Source organism: Glandiceps talaboti, chromosome 11 (assembly GCF_964340395.1).
Source record: "Glandiceps talaboti chromosome 11, keGlaTala1.1, whole genome shotgun sequence".
NCBI lineage: Eukaryota > Metazoa > Hemichordata > Enteropneusta > Spengelidae > Glandiceps > Glandiceps talaboti.
In genome coordinates this window covers 24,762,274-24,787,819 of record NC_135559.1, presented here as the reverse complement: position 1 = coordinate 24,787,819, position 25,546 = coordinate 24,762,274, and the positions used below count along the sequence as shown (strand labels likewise).

At 35.0% G+C, this 25,546-nt stretch overlaps 2 protein-coding genes across 3 annotated transcripts in view; both read left to right on the top strand.

The window, feature by feature from the left end:
- LOC144442224 (growth hormone-regulated TBC protein 1-A-like) overlaps window positions 1-25,546 on the top strand; it is a 135,445-nt gene that overhangs the window by 48,962 nt on the left and 60,937 nt on the right. The gene's annotated exons all lie outside the window — the stretch shown is intronic.
- On the top strand, window positions 7,692-14,180 carry LOC144442615 (uncharacterized). Its single transcript, XM_078131994.1, has 3 exons — window positions 7,692-7,805; window positions 10,480-10,899; window positions 11,574-14,180. The coding sequence occupies exons 1-3, from the start codon at window positions 7,692-7,694 to the stop codon at window positions 13,797-13,799; spliced, it is 2,760 nt and encodes a 919-aa protein (XP_077988120.1). The 3' UTR covers window positions 13,800-14,180.

Here is a 25,546-nt window from a genome sequence, read left to right as displayed (position 1 = left end):
ATGATCATGATCGATTAATATTGACAATCAACATGTCTGTGCTTGAGCCACCCATTCATATGCTTCACTACACTGAGTCTCATAAATGTGAAATGGCGAAAATATATTCAAAGTCTTTCACAACCACAATGAATCACGCTGATTAAACCCATACCAGACAACCGATTGAGACACTTTGCCCACAGACCGTGCTTATGCGTAGTTGAATGGGCACTGCAATGTTTGTTTCGATCGAGTCCAGTCGTCATTTCAGCGAGATAATATTGTAACAGTCTCGGGGGTAACAGTAGTTCTGTTAGCAAGATTATCGTAACATTGTAGCAAGTATCAAAGCATCACCAGCCTGATCACCAACCACGATTAGATTTTGTTACAAGTTTGGCGCACAAGTCGACATACTCCAAGCTCACGCATGGCAAAACTAGGGCCTTGGAAAGTGCAGTTGAATTTCTGGGTTGTGGAAGTATGGTTTTGACTTTTATGTCGTTGATAAATGGGTATTTGTTTTACATGTTCTAAAAGATTAAACTACTTTTTTATGTTTGTCAGTACAGTACAGTAACATTCCTAAATGGTCAAGTTGAGTTGAGAAATCACAATGTTCTGCAACACGTGGCGTGGCATCCGTACATAAACATCAAAGCGCAAGGGCTGAATGTATTCAGTTATTCATAGCGCAAAATTTTGTTACGTAAATGACGTTTTTTTTATTCAAAATTTTGAAGAAAAAAATTATTTTTGGTGACCTCTAAATCTAGTCACATCAAACCGTACAATAATGAGGACAACCTTTAGTTTTTAATTTTTTTTCTGGATATGTCTTAATTAGACTGACGAATGCTGCAACTCAAATCTTACACGATCAATGCACTAGCTTGACGAAACGACTACTTAGGGGATAGGACAAAGGTTTCTCCGTTTAACCTTAGCGTGCAAACGTGGTTTTGAAGGAGGAAGATAAACAAGTAGTCTGAATGTAAATTTATGTGATATCGATTTGAAAAGTTAAATCCAGGTTCTGTATTTGAGATGAGATAAATAATGGATAATTATGTTTTGCGATAAATAATGTAGGTGTTTTGTAGCGGTATTTAACGTCTGTTATAGACTACTATAATTAAACAATAATGTACGCCCTCCCAGCCCATAATGGACGAAAGCAAACTTTGAACGACATAATGGGCGAGGCGACAGCCGAGCCCATTTAAGTGCAAAGTTTGCTTGAGTCCATTATGGACTGGGAGGGCATACATTATTGTTATTATTTTATAGTTTTGCCAATTCCAGTGAATTTGTAGACCGAGAAACGCAAAACAACGTTTAATATACACAGCGCTGAACATCGTCTGCCATGTTCGGCCCGGAAGCTGAATACTAATCATAGCGACACACGTACGTACACGTACACACACATATACACTTCAATGAACTGCTGTGAACACAAATTTGTTTCATGAATGCGTTGTATTTTTAAACAGTGGAAATGACAATCATAAGTAACAACATACATTTCGAAAAGATACCTAGTCGTATGAAGAAACAGAACAAATAAGCTTGTATTGTTATGCTCGTTCCGGGGCCGCGATGCCCAATAACGGAGTACATTATCAGTAATAATGTACAGCGATGACGTCACAAAATTCACTGGAATTGGTAATGCTATAATATAATCTTTGAATAATGGCCATCAAGAGAGTTGGCAAGATATATAAAAAATTATGTAAATACTCTTTGAAATCTTTGAAAGTGTGTCATCTTTGAAAGTGTGCCCTCTAGTGTTCCTTAGGGAAATGCAAGTACTAATGAGAAACAATTTCCTGTCTGAGATGTGTGTCACCCCATGTGAAAGCATTTTCTTATCCCTGTGTATCCTTTGTAAATGATTTGAATTGGTTCTATGGTAGATTTGGTACTAACGATTTCAGTAGTCAGTGTGACAGGATGTGTGGGTTGGGGTTGTCGGTGGTCGAGTGGTTAAACCACTTGCCTCTTACCACTGCGGTCGGGGTTCGAACCCCATTCAGGCTTCAATTAAATTTACCACGCTGTAAGTAAGAAGAGAGTCATTCAGTTTGACAGGGTTAAAGAGTATAAAGTAAGAACGGGGAAAGATTTGTTGAACATTTATATTAAGGGCTGATACACGGGTACTGTACAGAGTACGGGTGATGAATGCAGTCATCCCGGCGTTCTGAACTCATGCACCCAAACCCTTACGAAAATGGTTCTATAGAAGTCTATAGAAAGCCATAAAATTTCTATAGAAAATTTTCTATAGAATTGTATAGATTTCTATGGAGTTTTGGCCCCTTATTCTATAGACTTCTATAGAAAATCTTTGGTTTTCTATAGAAATTTGATGGAAATATGTAAACTTTCTATAGAACTGTACACAATTTCTATAGAATTGGATAGCATTTCTATAGAAATATGTAGACTTTCTATAGAACTGTACACAATTTCTATAGAATTGTATAGCATTTCTATAGAAATATGTAGACTTTCTATAGAACTGTACACAATTTCTATAGAATTGGATAGCATTTCTATAGAAATATGTAGACTTTCTATAGAACTGTACACAATTTCTATAGAATTGGATAGCATTTCTATAGAAATATGTAGACTTTCTATAGAACTGTACATAATTTCTATAGAATTGTATAGCATTTCTATAGAAATATGTAGACTTTCTATAGAACTGTACACAATTTCTATAGAATTGTATAGCATTTCTATAGAACTTTTATACAGTTCTCTAAAACTGTCATATTCCATAGATATGCTCTGGAAATGATTTGCTTTTAAAATCTATAAAAGTCATTTCCTATTGCAGTTCTATTGAATATGTATGTAGCCATAACAGGTGGGATGATATAGGGGTATTATTAGTATGAATATATGACTTACTGTCATCTATCCATCAACTAACATAAAGCAATCAAACATACAAAAGTCATTTGTTTATATTTAAAATAGACATTTTAATGCAAAGAATCTAATTTGTCTTGGTACTTGTTACAATGGAAATAAAAATTCACACAAAATCACAAAATTTCAGATAAACATTTTATCGCGTCTGCAGATATCTATCAAGTAAATAGCCATACCATGTAAATACAGTTACTGTCTGCAGATATCTATCAAGTAAATAGCCATACCATGTAAATACAGTTACTGTCAGATATCTATCAAGTAAATAGCCATACCATGTAAATACAGTTACTGTCAGATATCTATCAAGTAAATAGCCATACCATGTAAATACAGTTACTGTCAGATATCTATCAAGTAAATAGCCATACCATGTAAATACAGTTACTGTCTGCAGATATCTATCAAGTAAATAGCCATACCATGTAAATACAGTTACTGTCAGATATCTATCAAGTAAATAGCCATACCATGTAAATACAGTTACTGTCTGCAGATATCTATCAAGTAAATAGCCATATGGTTAATCAATGAAAACAAACTGACAGCGGAGCTAACAAGAGTTACGTATACATTGGATTCTTGCCCTCCGTATACAACTTGTTCTTCATGTGCTGTATGACTTCCTCTTTTTTTATGTCAAACTTTTTGGAGACATGATCTGTAGAAAAAGAAAAAAGAAAAGTATAAGATCAACTATGGCATGTTTTAACTGACTGGCAGAATATATATCTCTACTATATATGCATGTAATTCTTTCATACAAAGCAAAAATATACAATACATGACCGTATAGGTGTGCGAATCATTGGTCTTGGTGAAATGAGTGAATTTCACCTTTGTTAACTTGTTCTACTAAATTGGTTGTACAGATAGATTTCATTCATTAAACTTGACAGGATATGTTTTGCATACAGCAGGACACCCCATCCCATTAAAAACCATTCCTAAGATATGGTGGGATGAAGCCACTGCCTTCAATGAAGTAAAGACTTACATGTAGCAACATTGAAAATATTACAAGAAAACCAGCTGAAACACACAAAGATGAATTTGAATGTTTTGCATGCCTTTCTCATATCTTTTGAAAATGAAATAGCAGTATATGGGATGTGCAAACTATCTGTATAACTAATGTAACAAAATAAGTAGTTAGCTCCCTCCCTGGATCTATACTGACTCTTACACACATGGTGTCATTTCCTTGAAGTCCAAAGTCTGCCTCAAGATCAAAAAACTTGACATAACAAAGATGACCACGGCCTGGCTGGGTGCCTACTATTATGGCTTCACTGTGTGCCAAGGCTGTAAATTATCTGAGTATTGCAATGATCATATCTTTGTTTTACAAGCATAATGTATACCATTGTTCAGATAGTATAAAGTTAACTTCGTACGTACCAACAATAGCTATTTTCTTCTCCAAAGACAATGGTGGTTTTACAACAGACCCCTTCACTGAGTTGCATCTCCTGCCACTATATGAGTGTGTACGAAGTGTCTCTTTGGTGAATACCACCGTCATTAGGTCATACACATATTTCTTGGGTTTCGAGGAGTCGCACCTCGAAATCCTCTCTCTTGAAATGACCTCGCCATCTATAAATAACTATACAAAAAGAATATAATTAAGTATTGTGTTATGACATACATGCAAGAAGCAATAGAACTTGGGGAAAAAGTAGGGTGGTTCACAATTAGTGTATATATTATATATTATAGCCTTGATATTGGATTATATGCCCGAGGTTTTACCTTAAATTGTTTACTATCGCATCGGATTTCCCAAAATTTAAAAGTAAACTAGAAAATAAATTTAAGTATTAATCAATTGCCCACAAATTACTTAACAAGATATTAGTAGATATTCAAGTTTATATCTTCATGTCATAAAAAAGAAATTCCAGAGTGCTCTCTGGAATTTCCCAGATTTAATCCAGATGTTGTAAGATTATTACAAATACATGTGAACTCAAAATCACATTTCACATTTACATTAACCATCCCAATCCCCCACCCCCATTTTCCTGATAGTTGCACATGTAAAATTCTGTCAATAAACAGATATATATTGACAAACAAAAATAATCTCAACCTTATACTGTCTTCTGAAAGCACATCTTACTCTGATAACGTAATACCATTCACATAATAAATAACATATAAATTAAATGCCTTGTTGAAGACTTACATCATTTGTGGTGCAGTCACTGTCAACAGTGGTTGCTTTCTCTGGGCTGCTTGATTTGGAAGGGGTTGCTTGTGTGGCTACTGGTTTTGACTGGCTCATCTGGGTCATTTTTGAAAGTAGATCTGGTAAACCTGTCAGTGAAAATAATCCATAGATAAATATAGAGCAGGTAAACAGGGCCATCAAAACTAGTTATCTATACACCAAGAATAATATAGCATAATATCAACATTGTAATAAAGTTTAACTAATATTAATAGCTATCTCCAAAATCCCATCCCAAAATTCAATATATTTATATTAGATAAAACTTAAATTCCAAAGTGCATAACTTACCTTTCAAAGCCTTTAATGAACACTTGAGATAAAAATTCTCCGCTTTCAGTTCATCGTTCTCTTTCTTAAGGCGCCGTTCCTCTGAATCTCCTTCTTGTGATTTCCTCTGTTCCTGTAAATAATTTTTAAAAAGCAATGTAATGAATTCAATTGACATACTGTATGGAAAGAGATAACTGTTTTTTATGCATTGACAGAAGTCAGATTATTAATTCTTTAGCTCCCCTTTTGAAAGTGGGTTCTGCCTGTGTGTGCTCTTCACAGCTATGTTATTGACAGACTTTGAACTAATTCATTAAATCTGAAACAAATGTGATCTACTTTTAAGGGATACAATGCTGATGAAACTGTTGGATGGCATTTCTTCTGGTTTGAAAATGTTACTTACATGATTTGCTGCAACAACTCCGACATCACTCTCCATTTGTGTTGCCACATTTGATCTTGACTCTTTAATTCTAGTCATCAACTTTAATGAAGAACTTTTCTTGGTAGATTTCTTGACTTTCTTAAATTTCTTGGTTTCTGCTACTTCGTCCTGAAAAAAGCAAAATGAAACCAATGGCAAAAACTGTTAAGCTATTAACACGATGATTGCAACCATTAGATTTCACAGTAAAGCACCCTTGGAACAAATTGGAAAAGTTTATATCATTGCTACTTGTTGTCATGAGTAGTCCAGAAATGGTGACAAGAAAGATGAGGTATACCAATAGTTTAATCATATATACTTACGACATTATCTTCTTCATCTGTGCTGCTGAGTCTCCTTGTTCTTTTTTCCCGTTTCCCCCTCCCCAGCTCTGGTGTCTTCATATTTGCATTGATACTACCACCTTTCCTTGTATACACATTTGCTAAGCGCAAAAGCTCACTCTTATCATCTGTTTTTATAAAAATATAAAACAAAATATCCATTACAATAACTCACATGGCTAGTCATGATGCATATTTCTCCACACAAAATTCCTTGATTATAAATAAATACTGGTTCAATAACATTGCATTGTACTTGTCTTCTTGAGTATAAAATATTCTTCAAGTTGCTTTAAGTTTACCAAAATTAAATTTAAACAAAAAGACTGTTTCTCAATACCTGGAACTTGCATAAATTGCTTTTTCTTTCATTTCTTTTTCACACATACCATACTTTACAGAAAACTTACAATTATTATGTATAAATGTACAGTGTATACATACTTGCATGCAAACTAACCCATCTTCCTTGGAGATAACTGTTTTTTATTCATTGACAGAAGTCAATATACTGCCATACTATTTGACTCTTGAGTGTCCCCTTTGTAATGCAAATTTAGGACACTTAAATTTGCATTTCAATAGTCTTGTTATGTGAAAACAGCTGGGCAAATGTAAACAGGAAGTTTACCAGATTAGCATCCAAACGAGGAGTTGGAAATTTGCTTTTTCTTCCTCCAACACTGTACAAGAATCAAACAGAAAACGAAGCGAAAAACCTTACAGCCATGAATAACAGTATGTTGTGTACTCACCACTGAATTTGATCACACTTGCTTCATATCTTTGCACTTTCCCACCCTTTTTAGAGGGGGGCCACGAAACTATGCACTCCTCATCGAAATCAAACGTCTCATCAGCAACATCTAAATCTTCTATCCATTTCGATTCTCCTACTTCTATAGAACCCTCGTTGTAGAAATCAAACAGGGCAAATCGCATCTTCTCAGGTGGCGTTTAACTTAGAAACTAAAACTACGATTACAAGTATGTCTAAAAAACGGAGCAAAATATCTACGATGTTTACGTTCTGAAAGCCGGATCAGGTGTGTTTATGTTTGGAGGCCAGCTGTTTTTTTAAAACTTCCGCCAAATAACATTGAGGCATGATGGGTAATGTCGTCAGCCAAAACGATACACACACAAAAAAAAAAAAAACACGAAATCTTGTAAGAAACTTGTGAAACAGCACATGATGTACAAGAAGTTACATTTAAGTTGAAATTTGGATAACATAACTTTAACGCCGTACGCATCTCGGCCGAGATTTACATGATACGTACTGCCATGAACCCCTTCCGAAGATGCCCGAACAAATTTCCGAACACTCAAAGTTGTCGCCCCACAATTCAACGCTACTACAAAAATGGCGACTTTCGACTCGGGTATATATAGATCGTAAATTCAACGGCACATTTACACGTATTGAACTGTAATATACTAATAAGTATAGAGAAAGTAAAGAGATTGCAACATGTCCGGCTTGGGGGCCCGAGGTCCATACAAACGGTACCTCAGAGACGTTGAAGAGAGTGTGCCGAAGAAGACGCTACAGCGTTGGCGAAATCTACAAACTACGGACTCAGGGGTAAGTGTACTGTGTACAATGTAGTTTGGTCTGTAACGGACGTGTTCCATTCACTGCTAGCTAGGCTTACATGATTTCTGTATCGTTGAATATACAAGATTCTTCTTTCTTCCGTTTGTAAATTTTGACCATCTAATAAAGCTAAATTTTCAACTGGTCTCTTTTTTTCAAGTCAACAGTATTAATTAATCATCACAAGTTGTTTAAATTAAACCATTAATGTTCTTTATTATTATGTTTATTGTCCCTGAGTGTTCAGTTCAGTTCAGGGATAAGGTAACCAAGATGGATAATATAAATCCCTTTAGTTCAAGAATAATACTATGGCAGAGCGTCGTACAGATTTGTGAAAATGTTGACTGCTGTTGCATTCACCACATGTGATGGTAGACATATTTACAACTATTTTAGTAACCCCCTCCCCCACCATTTCATGTTGTAATGAATATTTTAATTGAATTTTCACCTTTTCTATTAGCTATTAATTGCGTGTCTTTTGAAATAAATCATTCCCTCAACCCTTCTGATAATGATATGAAATTACGTATCACATAAAGCTGACAATACTACTGAAACTTAAAGAAACTGTGGTTGTTGACTTGTATCTGAATCATTTTATGAATTACTCTTGACTTTAGGTTTAAACATTACCCCTAGGGTATGGTATGGAGTCAGATGTAGGAAAGGGTGATCCCAGATCTACATTTAACCCTTTCACCACCGATTCCCGCTACAGCGGGAACGCTCTAGGGCGCCCACCGATTCCCGCTACAGCGGGAACGCCAAAGGTCATTCAACTACTACGACGTTCAAACCGTTTAACGGCAGCTATTGCTGCAAAACTTGCTGCCATAACTAGTTCCACACATGCGTATTAGCCTTGTTTATATAGTCTGCCATTTTGAACACATGTTAGTGGATGGTTTTCTAGCACGATTGGAAAGACGAGCGATCGTAATTTTTGTGTGCGTTTTTCGCCAGAAAGATCGAATTTCAACAACGCGGAAGTAATTAACGGCTCACGTAGCATCTCCTACGATGTCATTTTGACAACTGTCCTGAGAAATTTCCACTGAATTTTTACTCAAAAACATTGTTGAATATATCAGGTCGGTTGTGGGAACGGTATAGGCTTCAGAACTACCACGAGGGCCGAGTGATCTACCGGCGGGGAATTCACCGTTGCCGTAGTGAAAGTTGGCAAATTGCGTAACTTGTTGACCCGTATCATTCGCTCATACTATGGCCTTGGGGCCAGTATTTAGCTCCAAAAGTAATTATTTTGGTCATATTTCTTTCTGGTAATGTTCAATAATGAATAATACTCATACAAGTTCAATTTATACTGGTCAGTGGTACAATGTGGGCGGTAGATTACACACAATCTGAAGATTTTCCGATCACATTTTTGAATGCGTTTTTTAACGATAAAATTCAAATTTCAACATGGCCACACGGAAAATTGTCTCCCCTAACATCGTTTGCGATGTAAATAACGGCTCTGTTCATGAAAAATTCTGTTTAATTTTGACTTTGATGGCATTTATGAATGAAAGGAGATGGCTGTGTGAACTCAATGTACTCAATGTGACGAAAACATTACCGCGGCGTGGGTTCAAATCACAGGCTGCATATTTCCGTTGGTCGGTATGTGCGTCGGCAAATAAAGCCATTTTGCCCATCCGATTTTGGCGCCGATGCTACTGACTTACGGTCATTTTTTGCCGATTTCTGGCATAAATTGAATAATAATTTTTTGTTGTTCTGCTAAATAATGAATTATATTTACAAAAACCAACTTTTCAGAAGGTATCAAGGTGACAACTTTAGATATTTTAAGACACTTTCATTGCCGGTGCGGCACCGTCTGTTGCGTCATAATCGGATTAGTGAGCCGTTAATTAATTTCGTTCAAATTTTTACGACTCAAAATGTCATTTTCTGCCAAATTTTCGCCAATTTTGACAATTTAACCAGTAAAGAGAAGTTTTGTAGGAACATAAATGTTGGTATTTTGAATTTTATTTGTAATATAAATATTTTGTTTATTTGTGATATGTCAATAAATAAACGACTTGTGTTAGTTTTATTAATATTTTATTACTTTAATTCATATTTCGGTTGCGTTTGTGGAATTTGAATGCATATATTTGCAAGTGTGATGTAGAGAATTTATTTTCCAATGAAATGATACCTCATTTTTAAAAAATGAGCAACTCTAAGTATTTTTATATCAATTTGATTACATAACACTCACTCTCACCTGGTGGTCAGTGAGGGGGGTGGTGGAGAACAAACATTCCCAGGGGGCAATTGGTGGTGAAAAGGTTAAAAGAATTGACGAATCCACTTGTATTCCTCCATCATACTTTGGGGTGTTAGAACATGTCAGACTTCTTCCAAGATATTTTCATATGATTTTTTTGTCTGTAAATCATGACATAAAAATATGTAACTCTACTATAGTTTTTTCAAATTCATAGAGAATCTATTATAAAAGTATGGTACGCTGTGTAAGAAATAATGTACCAGTACTGTTTTGTAATATCGATTGTAATTTTTGTCATCCACTTGTAGGGATCAACCTAAAACAGTAACTGTATAAGGTCTTGGGAGTACATTCCAAATGGTTCAAATATTCAATCAATTAATTTGATCAATTCTTTGATTTCAGACCACCCATACTGAGTTAGAAGGCAGAATTTCTTGTCAAAGTAGCAAGGACAGCTCTGACAGCTCTTGTGATGACACCAGCATTGTTGGTGATGATATCCACAGTGATAGTGACAGTAATGCTGGTGATGATATCCACAGTGATAGTGACAGTAATGCTGGTGATGATATCCACAGTGATAGTGACAGTATTGCTGGTGATGATATCCACAGTGATAGTGACAGTAATGCTGGTGATGATATCCACAGTGATAGTGACAGTAATGCTGGTGATGATATCCACAGTGATAGTGACAGTAATGCTGGTGATGATATCCACAGTGATAGTGACAGTAATGCTGGTGATGATATCCACAGTGATAGTGACAGTACTGTTGAAACCAACTCCAGTCTTGATGGAAATGAAGACTTTAATCACAGGGTAAGTTGACTTTTCAATTTATATGTAGTTGTGCTGCTTATTAGTAGTTGCATGGTTACACAATGACAGCTTTGTTCAATCTAAAGGTATAACATTGTGACATTGACACACATCTGTAAGAAATGTCACTTTAGAAACCAGTTTTGGCATCCTATTTACAATAGCAACTCTATTCATTCATTTGATAAACTTTTAATCTGCCAGTTGATGCATAGAAGTACAGTAATCTCGCAAACATGAACAAAATCAAAGAAAACTACAAAATATATCTGTACTAAATTGTGCTTTAATGTTGTCGCAACATATCTCTGTTGTACAAACAGCATGACTTGGGTACATGTATGTTGTATTTTCTGACAATGTTGATAATTGTATTTATCAGCTAAAGTAAATTTGTAGCTAGAAACTTGAAGTAATATTTTATACAGTTCAGCCATGGATGCCGATTGTTGTATTGAAGTCATAATGAAGTCAAATACACATAAAAAATGATACACAGTAATATCAATGTGTATTTATGAAATTGTTGAATTATTTACTTTTTAAAAAATTTGATTGGATATTTTCGTTGGGGATATTTTTGATAAAGGACAGGAAAGTGGACATTTTACCATTCAGGTGACTTGCTTTTTATAAGCACAATGTAATTTGTATTTTGTTTCTTTTACTTTTAGAGTCAACAGGAGGGTAACACTGATGTCACTGAAGAACAAGTTTCTTTGCTGATACAAGCATTTGTTCTAAGACACCGACTAACCAAAGATGCTTTGCAAGATTTGCTACAAATGATTGACCTTATCTCGCCAGGAACTCTTTCAGCATCATCTCCATACATCTTCAAAAAATGTTTTGAAGAAAAAAGCTTGTCATGCAAAAAACACTTTTTTTGCTCCGATTGCTTGTCATATATTGGTGCTGAAGGAGAAGTTGCTATTAATGAGTGTGAAAACTGTAATGAACCAATCAGTGAACAAGATTTACTGATGAAAGGAAATTTTTTCATTGTTCTACCACTCACAGAACAATTGATTGATTTGATGGAAAATCAGAATGTTGAGAAGGAATTGACTAATTCAACTTTGTCAAGAGGTTGTATGTATGAAGCCCTGAAGGATGATGGTAGAATACAGGATGGGGACTTAACTTTATTGTGGAACAGCGATGGAGTTCCTGCCTTCAAGTCATCAGGATTTTCAGTTTGGCCAATACAGTGCATCATTACAGAATTGTCCCCAAAGTGTCAAAAGAAGCACATCCTAATGCCAGGGTTATGGTTTGGCCAGTGCAAACCAGAAATGGATACTTTTTTGACACCATATGTTGAGGAATGCATCAAATTAGGAACAGATGGTTTCTATTGGCAGAATCCAAATTCGACAGAACAAGGGCAGATCAATACACATGTTCACACCTTAGTTTGTTCATCAGACTCTGTTGCCCGTCCAATGATACGCAATTGTAAACAATACAATGGACAGTACGGTTGTGACTGGTGTCTCCACCCAGGGGAATACATTGCAAAAGGCAAAGGTCATGCCCGAGTCTACAGTCATGAGGACCTACCAAATCCTGAACTAAGGAACAGTGAACAATATGAGGAGTGTAGTAGACAGGCCGTTGAAAGTGGTACACCTGTATTAGGTGTTAAAGGCCCTTCTGTTTGTATGTTACTGCCAAATTTTGATGTAGTAAGGGGGTTTGTGCCCGACTATTTACATTGTGTTTTGTTAGGCATAGTCAGGCAGTTAACAAAACTTTGGTTAGACAGTGAAAATAAAGACAAACCTTGGTATTTGTCCCCAGCAAAGCAGCGTGTTGTCAGCGCTCGTCTTAAAGAACAGAAACCACCTTCTGAGATTACCAGAACACCTAGATCTTTAGATAGCAGAAAGTACTGGAAGGGATCTGAATGGAGAGCATTTCTGCTATTCTATTCATTAGTTGTTTTGAAAGGCATTCTTCCCGTAGTCTATCTAAACCACTGGTTTTTGTTAGTATTTACCATACATTGTTTGCTTGATAAAGATGTAAGTAGAGAATCTGCTAATCAAGCAGGTCGTGCTATCTGCAAGTTTGTGGCTCGGGTAGAGCAACTATATGGAAAGGAGAATATGACATTTAATGTTCACATATTATTGCACTTGACAGATAGTGTTAGGAATTGGGGTCCACTCTGGGCAACATCATCTTTTGCCTTTGAAAGTAATAATGGTATGATTATGAAACTTTTCAAAGGAACACAAAGCGTACCTTTCCAGATTTGTAATACGTTTTGCTTGTGGAAAGACCTTTCAAGAAGAGCTGTCACAACACTTGGTGATGACAGTATTTTGAGACCTTTATTTGACAAGTTGACTGATGGTGTAGTGCTTTTGAAAAGTTCTTTCACCAGATGCTCTGATACTGTAGTCACTCTTGGAGCTGCAAGTCATCAACAATTAACAGTTGGAGAACGACTGTGTATAGAAGAGGCAATTGGTCATTGGCTAAACTGTAGGGTTGCAAAGTATTTTAAGCGTTTTGTCTTGTCAGGTGTTCTTTATACATCAAGTCGGTATACCCGAGCAGCAAAGAGATTGAATCATTATTTTATGGGTAATGATGAATGTTTCTACAGTATTCAGAACTTAGTATTAGTGAAACCCGACTGTGTCTGTGATGAAGGGGTACGGTGTCAGTGTTCAGAGAAAGCTTTTCTCATTGTCACTAAGTGCACTACAGGTAGGCCAATATATGTCAACAATAACTTACACATTTCATGCATTCATATAAAAATAGTGCAAAATTCACACAGGACTACAGCTGTTTTGCCATCATTTGTGAGTAGGAAATGTGTTTGCATGGTGTCAAGGGATGTAGTGTATTTGTCTCCTCTTCCAAACCCATATGAAAGGGATTAGGAGAATCATGCCAACTGACATCCACTGGAATGGACATTTCAATTTTTATTGCAAAACATTTATTGTATAAATTCATATTATCAAGGTCAAAATGCTAATCGCTAATATTATGTATAGTTTTGAGAATGCACTAGGAAAACCTGAAAGAAGTTATTTTTATCTTCCAGTAATTCCGGTGGATGTCAGTTAGCATGATTCTCTGAAGTTAATCCCTTTCATATGGGATGAAAGAAATGGTGAATGCACAACACTGATGATGTTGTGCTTTCGAAATTAAATACTGTTTACAATTAAATCAAGTTGCCCCTTGTTTTTTGGTGTACACATCACTTCCTTTTGTAACATGTAAATATTTTGAATGTCAAGCTTTTTCAGCAAATGTAACAGTTTTTATTATTTACACATTGAGGATTTCTGTGTGGAAACTAACAAGTTTCATTGTTTAACCATTTTGAATTGAATGATACATACTTAATATAAATCCTTTTTTGTAATAAAATAATCATTTATATGTAACATACTGTCTTATTGTTGTCATATTTCAAGCTCTTCACATCAGAGTGCCCACTATATCATATACATGTACAGCACAGATCTGTCATTTTTTATCAACCAATGCATACAATATGTTAAAAGTTAATAATATAGTGAGATCCTTGAAGAAACTGCTGGAGATATACCAATCTAATTCATCTAAATTTCTACAATTAGGGTACCCTCTGTATAAAGTCCATCCATTTTCTATAAAACATCTATCAACTTCTGTAGAAAATAGTAACATGATTTTTAAAAAAAAAGGCATTTTCTATAGAAAGTCCATCAACTTCTATAGAAAATAGTAACATGATTAAAAAAACAAATTAAGTCATTTTCTATAGAAAGTCCATCAACTTCTATAGAAAATAGTAACATATGAATGAAAAAAAAACCAAGTCATTTTCTATAGAAAGTCCATCAACTTCTATAGAAAATAGTAACATATGAATGAAAAAAAAACCAAGTCATTTTCTATAGAAAGTTCATCAACTTCTATAGAATTTTTTAAATGAAGATAAAAGTCCAATCAGGAAATTCCACTTCCTTAGAAATCTTTCATGAAAGTAAAAGCCCAACTATTTTCTATTAGACGTCCCATCAAATTCTATAAAAAATTGTTACATGACAAGAGCCAAGGCATTTTCAATAGAAAGTCTATCAACTTTTATAATCTTGGAATTGAAAGCAAACTTACTTTCTGGGAAAACATTGCTATAGATTTTTTTTTTATAGAAAATGTATGAATTTCTATAGAAAATTTTCTATAGAAGTGTAATAGAATGAGAATTTCCATTAAATTTCTATAGAAATATATTCACTTCTATAGAATTCTATAGACTTCTATAGACTTCTATAGACTTCTATAGAACCATTTTCGTAAGGGGAGACACTGTGCTAAAAGGTCGTACTTATTTAGCGTTCAGCCCAGGTTCAGTTCCTTGTAAAATCAAGAGTATGATAAACAACACTTCAATAACTACAGGGTGTGAATGCAATGTAAGTTTACCTCAAGTGAACTCGCTTGAATCAGCCAATATTGGCTTGTTGTAACCATGGCACTAATACTGAGATAATCCACGTTGTAACCTACTTCAGTACTTGCTACAAACTCATGATTGTATCGGACACCCAGTCTGACGGTACAACAAATCCATGCTGTCACAAACCCTGCTTGACACTTCGAGGCAAGATTTATAGATCATTATTTTATGTTCATACATTTATCAATCCAGTCTTGTTTGTAGGATGGCAAAACTAAAATTTCAGCAACAAGAACCCAACTTGGCCAAGTCAGTTTTCAGTGTGCATAACGTACTAGGCTCTTGCCAAGGCATTGTATATCATGTGGTATGCAAGGGGCAATCTGATTGGTTGTAGTGTTTACGTACAAAACAAATAAATTAGCTATGCCATAAATATGGATATAGTATATGAATGCATCCATGGCCAGTGGGAGGCTCGTTAAGAACGTTGCCGTAAAACAGGCTGTGGTTTGCGACGATGAAAATATATGTGTGTATCATGTTCATTGATTTCAGTTCAGCTTTCAATATGATGCAAACTTGCTATTTATTGCAGTGACTTTTTTTCTTCTGTAAGGAAGAGATATATTTATGGGTGGAAGTCTGTGTGTGTGTCTGTCTGTCTGTGTCATCGTTTTCTCCATAACGGCTTGCTCAATTCAAACGAAATTTTGAAAACGTATTCCGTAGGGTAATGGCAAGACTTGAATAGGTTTTTGGTAAAAATCATGTGAATATTAATGAGCAATTTAAGTAATTAATGATTTTCAGTAATTAGGCTATATCTCAAGAATGCACGCTTCAAATTCATTATAACTTAGTACACACATTTGCGATACCAAAGTGCACCTGTCCTGAAAATATTACTAATGTAGCTTTTGGTTTCAATAAGTTATTGGCATATTTTCGATTGGCCACAAAAAAGAAAAAAATAGTTTCTCGTCAGGAAATGTCGTCTAAAGTGGTGCGACTTTATCACCATTTTCTAAAACACGACTGGCTCAATTCAAACGAAATTTATTGCATGTGTTCTGTAGGGTAGTGACAAGAACTGATTAGGTTTCGGTAAACATCCCAAGAATATTAACGAGAAATTTACATAATTAATGGTTTTCCATAATTAGGCTATATCTCAAGAATGCACACTTCAAATTCAGTATAATTTGATATATGCATTTGCGATACCTAAGCGCACTTGTCCTTAATATTATTGATGTAGCTTTTAGTTTTAATAAATTATTGGCATATTTTTGTAGGCCACTAAAAAGGAAAAAATAGTTTCTCGTCAGGAAATGTTGTCTAAAGTGGTACGACGATGCGCTTATTTTTTTTTAGCTCCGCTGTCAGCGAAAGCTGAAAGCGTAGCTTTAGGTATAGGTGGGTATTGAGGTATAGAGAGTAGAGTGAATCATAGGTGTCCGTCAAACTTTTATATTTTTACTATCTACTCCATAAGTGACAGTCGGAATTCTTCGATATTTGGTGTGCATGTTCCCTGGGGGGAGGCTATTCAGATTTGTTCATGCCAAGTTGATCTGTGCCATTTTCAATTTTTTATGATTTTTTTTCATAAAATGTCATTTTCATCAACTCCTTGAAAACCTCTTATTAGATTGCTTTGATATCTGGCGTGTTGATGCGCAGGGGGTAGCTTACTCAGATTTGTTAATTTCAAGTCAGCACATCCTCATTTTTATTTTTTATGATTTTTTTTTTGTAATTTGAAAAAAAATGAATATGTTAATGAGCATAATGACCGACGCCATTTTGGAAATCAGTCGACGAGACTTTAAGTAAACTGCCACTTTTCAAAAGACACTATTGACGTCAAACAAGCAATGTAATATGTGCTATAGTCATAATTCTACGCATTGGGCGCCCAAATGACAAGCGTTTGTTCGAAACAGGGTTGTAAACTTCAAATCCAATTCTGCACCCTTCTACATAATCAGCCAGTCCGCAACATCCTCATTTGCATACTCTATCCTGATTCGACCAGAAGCTGAAGGTGACCTCATTCGACCGAGCGATTTTCCACAGCAAGTATCTTGAGTATCAACACAGGACGTTCTTAGTACTCACTAAAATCACACTTCAGACCCACTATAAAAGTGTGATGTTTTCAGGTAACATGTAACTTGTGGTTAATTCTATATTGTCGTGCAATTTGGAATGACAGTGAACCAGAATTCAGACAACTTGCGTAAGGAAGGGCATGCCAGGCATGCGGTTGAAGTTTAAATATGGCCGACAGTTCACATGTAAAGTTAACGACATGAACGTGTCTTGCCTTTCCAAAATGCAAATATTTGGCAAGTAAAAATAATTAAAATAATTATAACTTTAATTTGGCTTCAGACTTTGCATTATGTTTTGCGTATCTTTCCCCGTTTTACATGTAAATCCGAAAAGGTTCTCTCTCATCATGTCATCAGTGTCAGTGATCATACCGAGGTAGTCCTCGGGTGCACGAGTCTGTATTACTGACTTGACTCTAAACACCGGAGGGGGAGGGACAATTGTCAGAATCGAGTCCCGAATTCCTTCGTATGCAAGCAGGACTACGTGCGGGGCTGCTTTGAGTACGAGCGAAGTGAGGCATGTTGAGGTATTTTGTTGAGAATTATAAATATTGCGAAATGTCAAGTACAAGGTTTAAATACAATGGAATGATGAAAAAAAATGGCCGAGTCTGCTGACAGGCGCCGCGCCGGTCACAAGAAATACTGTAAATTCCATCTTTCTTAGTTTCTGTACGGCGACAACCCCAGGTACCCGGATGCATGAGGGACTAACCCGGAAGCAAGTCGTTGTCAGCCATACGTTACAGTGGTAACATCGTCCGAGAAATCGCTGCGTTCAGAGTGTCACTATTCACAGAATTGTTGTTTTCGAGTGAAAACGCGTCTTGAATTGTATAACTCTAACAAATGAAGACATGTCAAGTTATATTTTGAAAGTTGTATCGCTAGTTTGAGACGATTTTCTCACGTACTATCGAGGCTTACTTGGACTTGGACCTTACTCCAGTTCAGTTTAGCCAGTCCGATAATTCTTTCTGGTTTAGTTTACAACACTTTTGATCACGCAGATTTTGTTGTTGTGATGAAAAGAAATTTAAAAAAAAGATCACTTCAACCATTTCGTTGTGTTTTCTTTATGAAAGGTAATAGAACATGAACGAGTGTTACCACTGTAACGTATGGCTGCCAGAATGACTCTCTTTCTGGTACTTGGCGGGGATTGTCGCCGTCCGGAAACTAAGATGGCGATTAATACATTTCTTCCCTATATATATCTACTACAACTTGTACAAGTTGAATGTTGTGGACTTGGTAAATTTGTTAGAAAATTGAAATTCAAATTGCCTCAAAATTATTTTAGATCCCTAGTTTATTTCATTCATCATTAAAATTTCCCAGGGTTAAAGCTGTAAGACAATGGAATTATTTATAGCCAACCTCAAAATCCTCTTTTTTCTTCTTTTTCTTGTGTGCATTTCCCAGTCATTTTTTTCTGAGATTTTGTGCAATTTTTCATAACAGTAGATTTTTGTTATAAAATGGTGACTATGGTATAAAAGTACAATACATTACCAACTTCTGTGTAAAATGTGTTTTACAGTGAGACATCATATGAACCACTAACCACTTTATTGCATCGCTAAAACAAAACTGCATAGTGAAGAGCTGAAGAACTGACCCACTTCTACGTGTCACCAAAATAAAAAATAAAATTAAAAAAAAAACAGCGGAGCTATTCTGACCGATAGGTCGCTTGTTTACATTCTCAACAAATGTCACAGTACATGTTGTGGTTGGCCAGGAGATCACTAACAGTAATGAGCAAATAGCAATCAATGAGAAAAAATAACTTATTACATATGTTCTGTTGTATTCCAACAATTGTCTGTAGGAACGACAATCTCAAAACTTTGCCCTTACGGAAGACATTCAGTTTAAATCTGGTTGTTTTGAAGATCTACACTGAATTCGAAGGATACTTTTATTGGAAGATTGTAACTGTGTTTGTGTTACTGTAATTATTTAAGTGTGTATAATTTATGTATTTTAATGTGCCTTTTATATTTAGGTGAAGAGAAAGAAAAATTTCTGTAAATGGACAATAAAGTTCTATTCTATTCTGTTCTATTCTATTCTATTCTATTCTATTCTATTCTATTCTATTCTATTCTATTCTATTCTATTCCATTCAATTCTTATCATGTAGTTTTAAATTTCAGTGATGTGTGAATTTATTGCACAACTGAACCCACATATCTGCTTTGGTGCATACATGAACCATAACAAAGCACACATGTCCTAAAAGGATTGTTGGTGTAGTTCTTAGTTTTAATGAGTACTTTGCATATTTAATGATTTTCATTTATCATTAATTATGCAAAGTACTCATTAAAACTAAAAACTACACCAACAAGCTTTCTAGGACATGTGTGTTTTGTTATGGTTCATTTACATGTATGTACCAAATGCAATTTGAACTGAGCATTCTTCAAGATTTAGCGTAATGACTGGAAATCATTAATTATGCAATTCTTCATTAAAACTACATGCTACATCAACAAACTATATACAACATATATGCTTCGTTATGGTTAACACGTGTTGACGTGTGCATTCTTAAGATGTAGCCTAATTTACAAAAAAAACATCAATTATGCAAATGACTAATTAATGTTCATTGGATATTTACCAAAATCTAATCAGTTCTTGTGATTATATATGAAAGGTGTGTAGCAAGTTTCATTAGAATCGGCGCAGTAGCTTGCAAAGCTTGCTTGTATGCAAATGTGCCTAGCAACAAGATCACGCCCATAGCAAAAGCCAAATGATCACATATATTGAGAAGATAACAGGGATTAATAGACAATTGAATAAACATTCTAAAAATGTATGTAAATTTGCCTAGTAACAAGACCACGCCCATAGCAAGTCAAATAATAACGTATATTGCAAAGATAATAGGAATTGAAAGACAATTCAATAAATGTATGCAAATGTGGGCAGCAACAAGACCATGCCCATAGCAACAGCCTAAGATCATGTATATTGCCAAGATAATATCAGGAATTCATACACAAGTGAACAGAAACATTCAAAAATGTATGCAAATGTATCTAGCAACACCCATAGCAACAGCTAAATGATCGCGTATATCGTAAAGATAGCAACATGGTTGGATAGTCGTTCAGCAAATGAACATCTATTGTTAGCATGGACTAGCATATGGATAAACATTTTTAAAAACTGTACAGTTGTGCTACAATGCCATTGGTGGTATTTTTCTTATACTTTGCATACTTAAACATTGATATTTGAATATGTAAAAATGCAGAGAAAATACTATGTCACCACTTTTGTTTTCAGGATAATGACCATTTATTGTATGTACATTTGGGGGTCAAAATAAGTCGATTTTACAACAATAAACTACAGCATGATTTTAGACAGTTAAAGATTATCCCCAGAACACCAAATGAACTTATCATATTTTTTTGCAATCTATATTCATTATTTCATAAAATATTATGTTATTATATCTCAGCTGCTTTACCATTTTTTAGCACAACTGAACTGATGTTCAGTAGTGCTTTAGGGATCGCCCGGCATCTGTGTGTGTAAACAACTTAAAGTCATAAACCGCTGAACCGATTGTCATGATATTTTTGTGGGCCCATTATCTTGGGTGTCTAGTTGGAAAATTGTTCAAATCAAAATGATCGCATGACAGGTGTGTGATTTGGGTCAAAAAAATGTAATTTTTGGTCAAAAAACTTAAACTCAGAAACTACTGGGTAGATTGGTACGAAATTTGGTGGGAACACTCTTAAGGGGGTGTAAAGTAAGATTTGTTCATGACATGATGATTCCATCAGTAATATGCAAAGTAGGGCTAACAATGTGTCTTTTGGTTAAAAATCTGTAATTCCAAAACTACTGAGCAAATTGGGCTGAAATTTAATGGGAATGCATCTAGGGAAGTATGGACGAAGAAATATTAATCATACAATGATTCCATGAGTGATATGCAAATAAGGTGTAAAAATGTTCATGTTTGGTCAAAAACTTGTATCTCAAAAAGTACTTGGTCATTGAGTCTGAAACTTGGTGAGATGTTTCTGAACGTGTTATTCTGCAGATTTTCTTTAAAACATCTTGACATCAATGACAAAAAAATATGGGGTCACCATGTCCGTTTAAATTTAGAATTGAAATGGTCACACCACACCCATCTAAATTTTGACATTTTCGACAGAAATATCTTATGAAATTTTTGTTGAATTTTGACAAAAATTAAAATGAGCTTGTTTATCTTTGCACATATGTATAATGTACCAATGCCCCTTTGTAATTTTACAACAAGAATCATTTTGTGTATGCTAACTTGAAAATGCCAGTAAAAAATGTGACCCCACCCCATCCAAATTTCAACATTTGGAACAAAAATCACATGAAATTGTAAAATATTGGAACACACAGGCACCACAGGATATTTCTATCAGTACATATATATGATAAATCAACTGAACTATTCATATGTGGAGTTTATTTATTTCTCCAAATGCCAAAGTGCTCATAATATTCATAATTGTGACCCCCAACCCCATCAAAATTTCAACAAAAATCACATGAAATTGTACAATATTGGAACACATAGGCACCAAGGGATATTTCTATCAGTTCATATGTATGATAACTCAACTAAACTATTCATGTGTAGAGTTTATTTATTTCTCTAAAAGCCAAAATGGTCATAATATTCATAATTATGACCCCCTACCCCATCCAAATTTCAACATTTTTGGACAAAATTCACTTGAAATTGCATAATATTGGAACACATACGCACCAAGGGATAGTTGTCAGTACATAATTATGTATGATAAATCAACTAAACTATTCCTGTGCAGAGTTTATTTATATCTCCAAATGCCAAAGTGGTCATAATATTCATAACTATTACCCCACCCCATCCAGATTTCAACATTTTGGACAAAATAAACATGAAATTGCATAAGAGTAGAACTCATAGGCACCAAGAGATAGTTATCAATGGATAATTATGTATGATAAATCAACACATTAGGGGTAGGTCAATAGTTCAATGTAGGATAAAATGCTAAATACTATTAGTTAAACCCCCCCCCCCCCCATCCCCTTCTAACTTAATTGGCCAAAATTGAAAATGGCCATCCAATTCCAAAACAGTATGTAATAATGCTATGAATACAAACAAAGCAGTATGTAGTGAGGAAAAAATAGTTCTTTTGTTGACACTTTATAATTAGTGTTGTGTTTTAGTGAAAATTCTTCCATTTCTTAATTTGGGGAAATTTTTTGAAAGCAATAATTGCATGTTTAGGGGTACAAACAGACCCTTTAAAAGTAAAATTGTTTTTGTAGGATGAGAGCTAGACAGCTAAAAACAGCCACCCCAAAAGTGAAAGAATTTAGTTTTTCATTCTACATTGAAATATATATTGATCTTGCACCTTATATCTCAATTGTTGAAATGAAACAGTTGATGTTGATTTCATGTAAGGAAATTGCTTGTGTTTATTGCGAAGTGTGGTCACTATGAAAAATAACTCATCAAATTGAACTATTAAATTAAATAATACTATCAGTAGCTGTTGATCCACTGAACAACACGGCATCCAGTATACATACCTCTAGCGCTGCATAAAGTGGCACTGCACTGTGAGGAACCAAAAGATATGCTACTAGATGTATTTATTGATTTTGGGTACAAGAATAGAACCCCTCATTGAAACATATAGTATTGTTACCATGGATACTTCTTTCATGGGGGAGACAATGTAAATACTACTACTATTAGTTTTTATACAACTTGTATAATTTGTTGCAATTTGAACTGTAGGCTTTATTAGTAAACACTCACTGGAGTCAGTGTGACTAGTGCTAGTGACTAATACTATAAGTACTAGTATAGTTGGCGACACTGATGATAAATAATCTATTTTTGGTTGAATACATCTACTGAAAATTAAACTATAAATTCATTAATTTTAAATTGGCAACACGTTACTATACTGAAACAGGGCTGGATAATGGCCAGGAGTTCCATTGGGAATGTATACATGTCGGAAACTCCTAGACCCCTGGTCCTGTTTGCAGACAGTGCACGCGTTTCACTCGGAAGGGACAACTTACGCCATATGCAAGCAGGACTACTAGACCCCTAGCAAAACCAAACAAGTGTAGACCATCGTGGCAAAATTGGGAGAGCAGAATGCCGACAACAGAACAACTTTTGGAATATATAGGGAGTGTGGTCACTGATTGATGATACATTTCATCAAGTCAAAAATTTATAAACCATTTCCTCTTTTAAGTCATGCATGGTAGTAAAGCTAATTTTCTTCGCAAAGACTTCTGAAACTTAATTATACAAGATTACCTTCCGTTCACCCCTAAATCTCCAAGAGTACGTATAGTGCTCGGAGTCGAAAAACATCTAACACTTCACTTCACTTCCAAACACTTCCGGGTTTGTTTCGCGTTCGAATCGTAACAAGCGTGCCCATTTCAGGTGCGCCAACAGTTGCATTGCTGACATCATTCGAATTTGACACCTCCTACCTTAAGCTAGAGCCTACTTTATACTGAGAATCATGAGTCATTAAAACTACAAGCCATATTATCAAACTTATGACATGCACTTTGTTATCATCAATGTATGTACCAAATTATATTGAATTTGAAGCTTGCATTCTTAAGATATAGCCTAATTACTGAAAACCATTAAATGTGCAAATAGTTCATGAATATTCATAGAATGTTTACCAAAACCTAATAAAAGTTGTAGCCATTACCTTAAAGAACATTTGAATTGAACATGAATTTTTTCAGAAAATGATGATTCAGACAGACAGTCTTTTCATCCCTAAATTATAACCTTCTCTTATTGAAGGTAAAAACTACACTAGCTGTAAATGGAGTATCATTTTTCAATTACCGGTAGACAACCAAACAATATAATATATTCACTGATTGTTGTTAAAATACCAAGAATACACACTGTACAAGTTAATTGCAGCTTGATTTATAATGATTTTAGGTGGTATAATAACAGGTTGAAATTGTGATTGCATTGGGGTGCCTGATTTTTGGTGTGGACATAAATTAATTTAATTCCAATTACTTAATACCAAAAAATAGAAAATTGTAAGATATGTTGAGAACTACAAAAAAATCAGTTAGAAAATTTAAACTGCCTGGGGCAACCAATCAATTTCATGCAGAAATTTATATCATAAGTTATGCAGCGTCTAATAAAAACAGATTTGAACTGAAATATTATTCCATGATTTTATTACTGGGGTAGTTTGATGATCTATTGTATTGTTCATTTCTAAAGCTGGGAATACTTCTGCTTCTTTTATATATATGCGTAATAGTATAGCATGTGTCACTTGTGAACAGACTGTGGTTGTACAAACCAGTCCCCAAGGTGATTTGGCTTAGATTCAGTTATTCAGATCTCTATATACATGTGTAAATGAACACGGAGGCCACGGATTGGACTGTCTGGTGAACTAAATGGTATTATTTTTGAAAAGCAGCAAATTGCAATGTCATGGAGGTCAGTCTGTATTTCTCCAACAGCTTCTTAAACTTATTAGTTTGTCCATCCGTCCGTATTATACATCATTTATAAGACATACAATATCCAATTTCTTTCAAACCTGACACAAAGGTGACACATCATGTGGAGATATGTTCATGTCAATTTATTTTTTCAGCACAATTGAACTGATACAATTCAGTAGTGCTATAGTATAGGCATCGAGTGTATGTATGTCTGTTGTGTGTGTGTATGTGTGGACGACTTAAAGTTTAAACCACCAGACCGATTGCCTTTAATCTTTTATTTCCAAAACTAATAAGTACAATGGGCTGAAATTTAATGGGGACGCATTTTGGGGTGTATACAATGTAGATGAAGATGTATTAAGCACAATGATCTTGTCATTGATATGCAAATTAGGTATTATAATGTGAATTTTGGTCATAAACATATCTCAAAAAGTATATGGTCAATGAGATCTTTCTAGAAGTGTTATTTCGACACAGTTAGCCCTGGCAACCATGACCATTCCAGTATATGTTGCTAAAATAACATCATCTGGTAGGCAAGTGAGGC

What these genes read in the sequence shown, in the direction of transcription:
- LOC144442615 (XM_078131994.1), top strand. Translation starts at nt 7,692, where the DNA reads ATGTCCGGCTTGGGGGCCCGAGGTCCATACAAACGGTACCTCAGAGAC. An exon ending in TACAAACTACGGACTCAGGG is followed by an intron (nt 7,806 to 10,479) that starts GTAAGTGTACTG and finishes CTTTGATTTCAG; the next exon opens with ACCACCCATACTGAGTTAGA. An exon ending in ATGAAGACTTTAATCACAGG is followed by an intron (nt 10,900 to 11,573) that starts GTAAGTTGACTT and finishes TTTTACTTTTAG; the next exon opens with AGTCAACAGGAGGGTAACAC.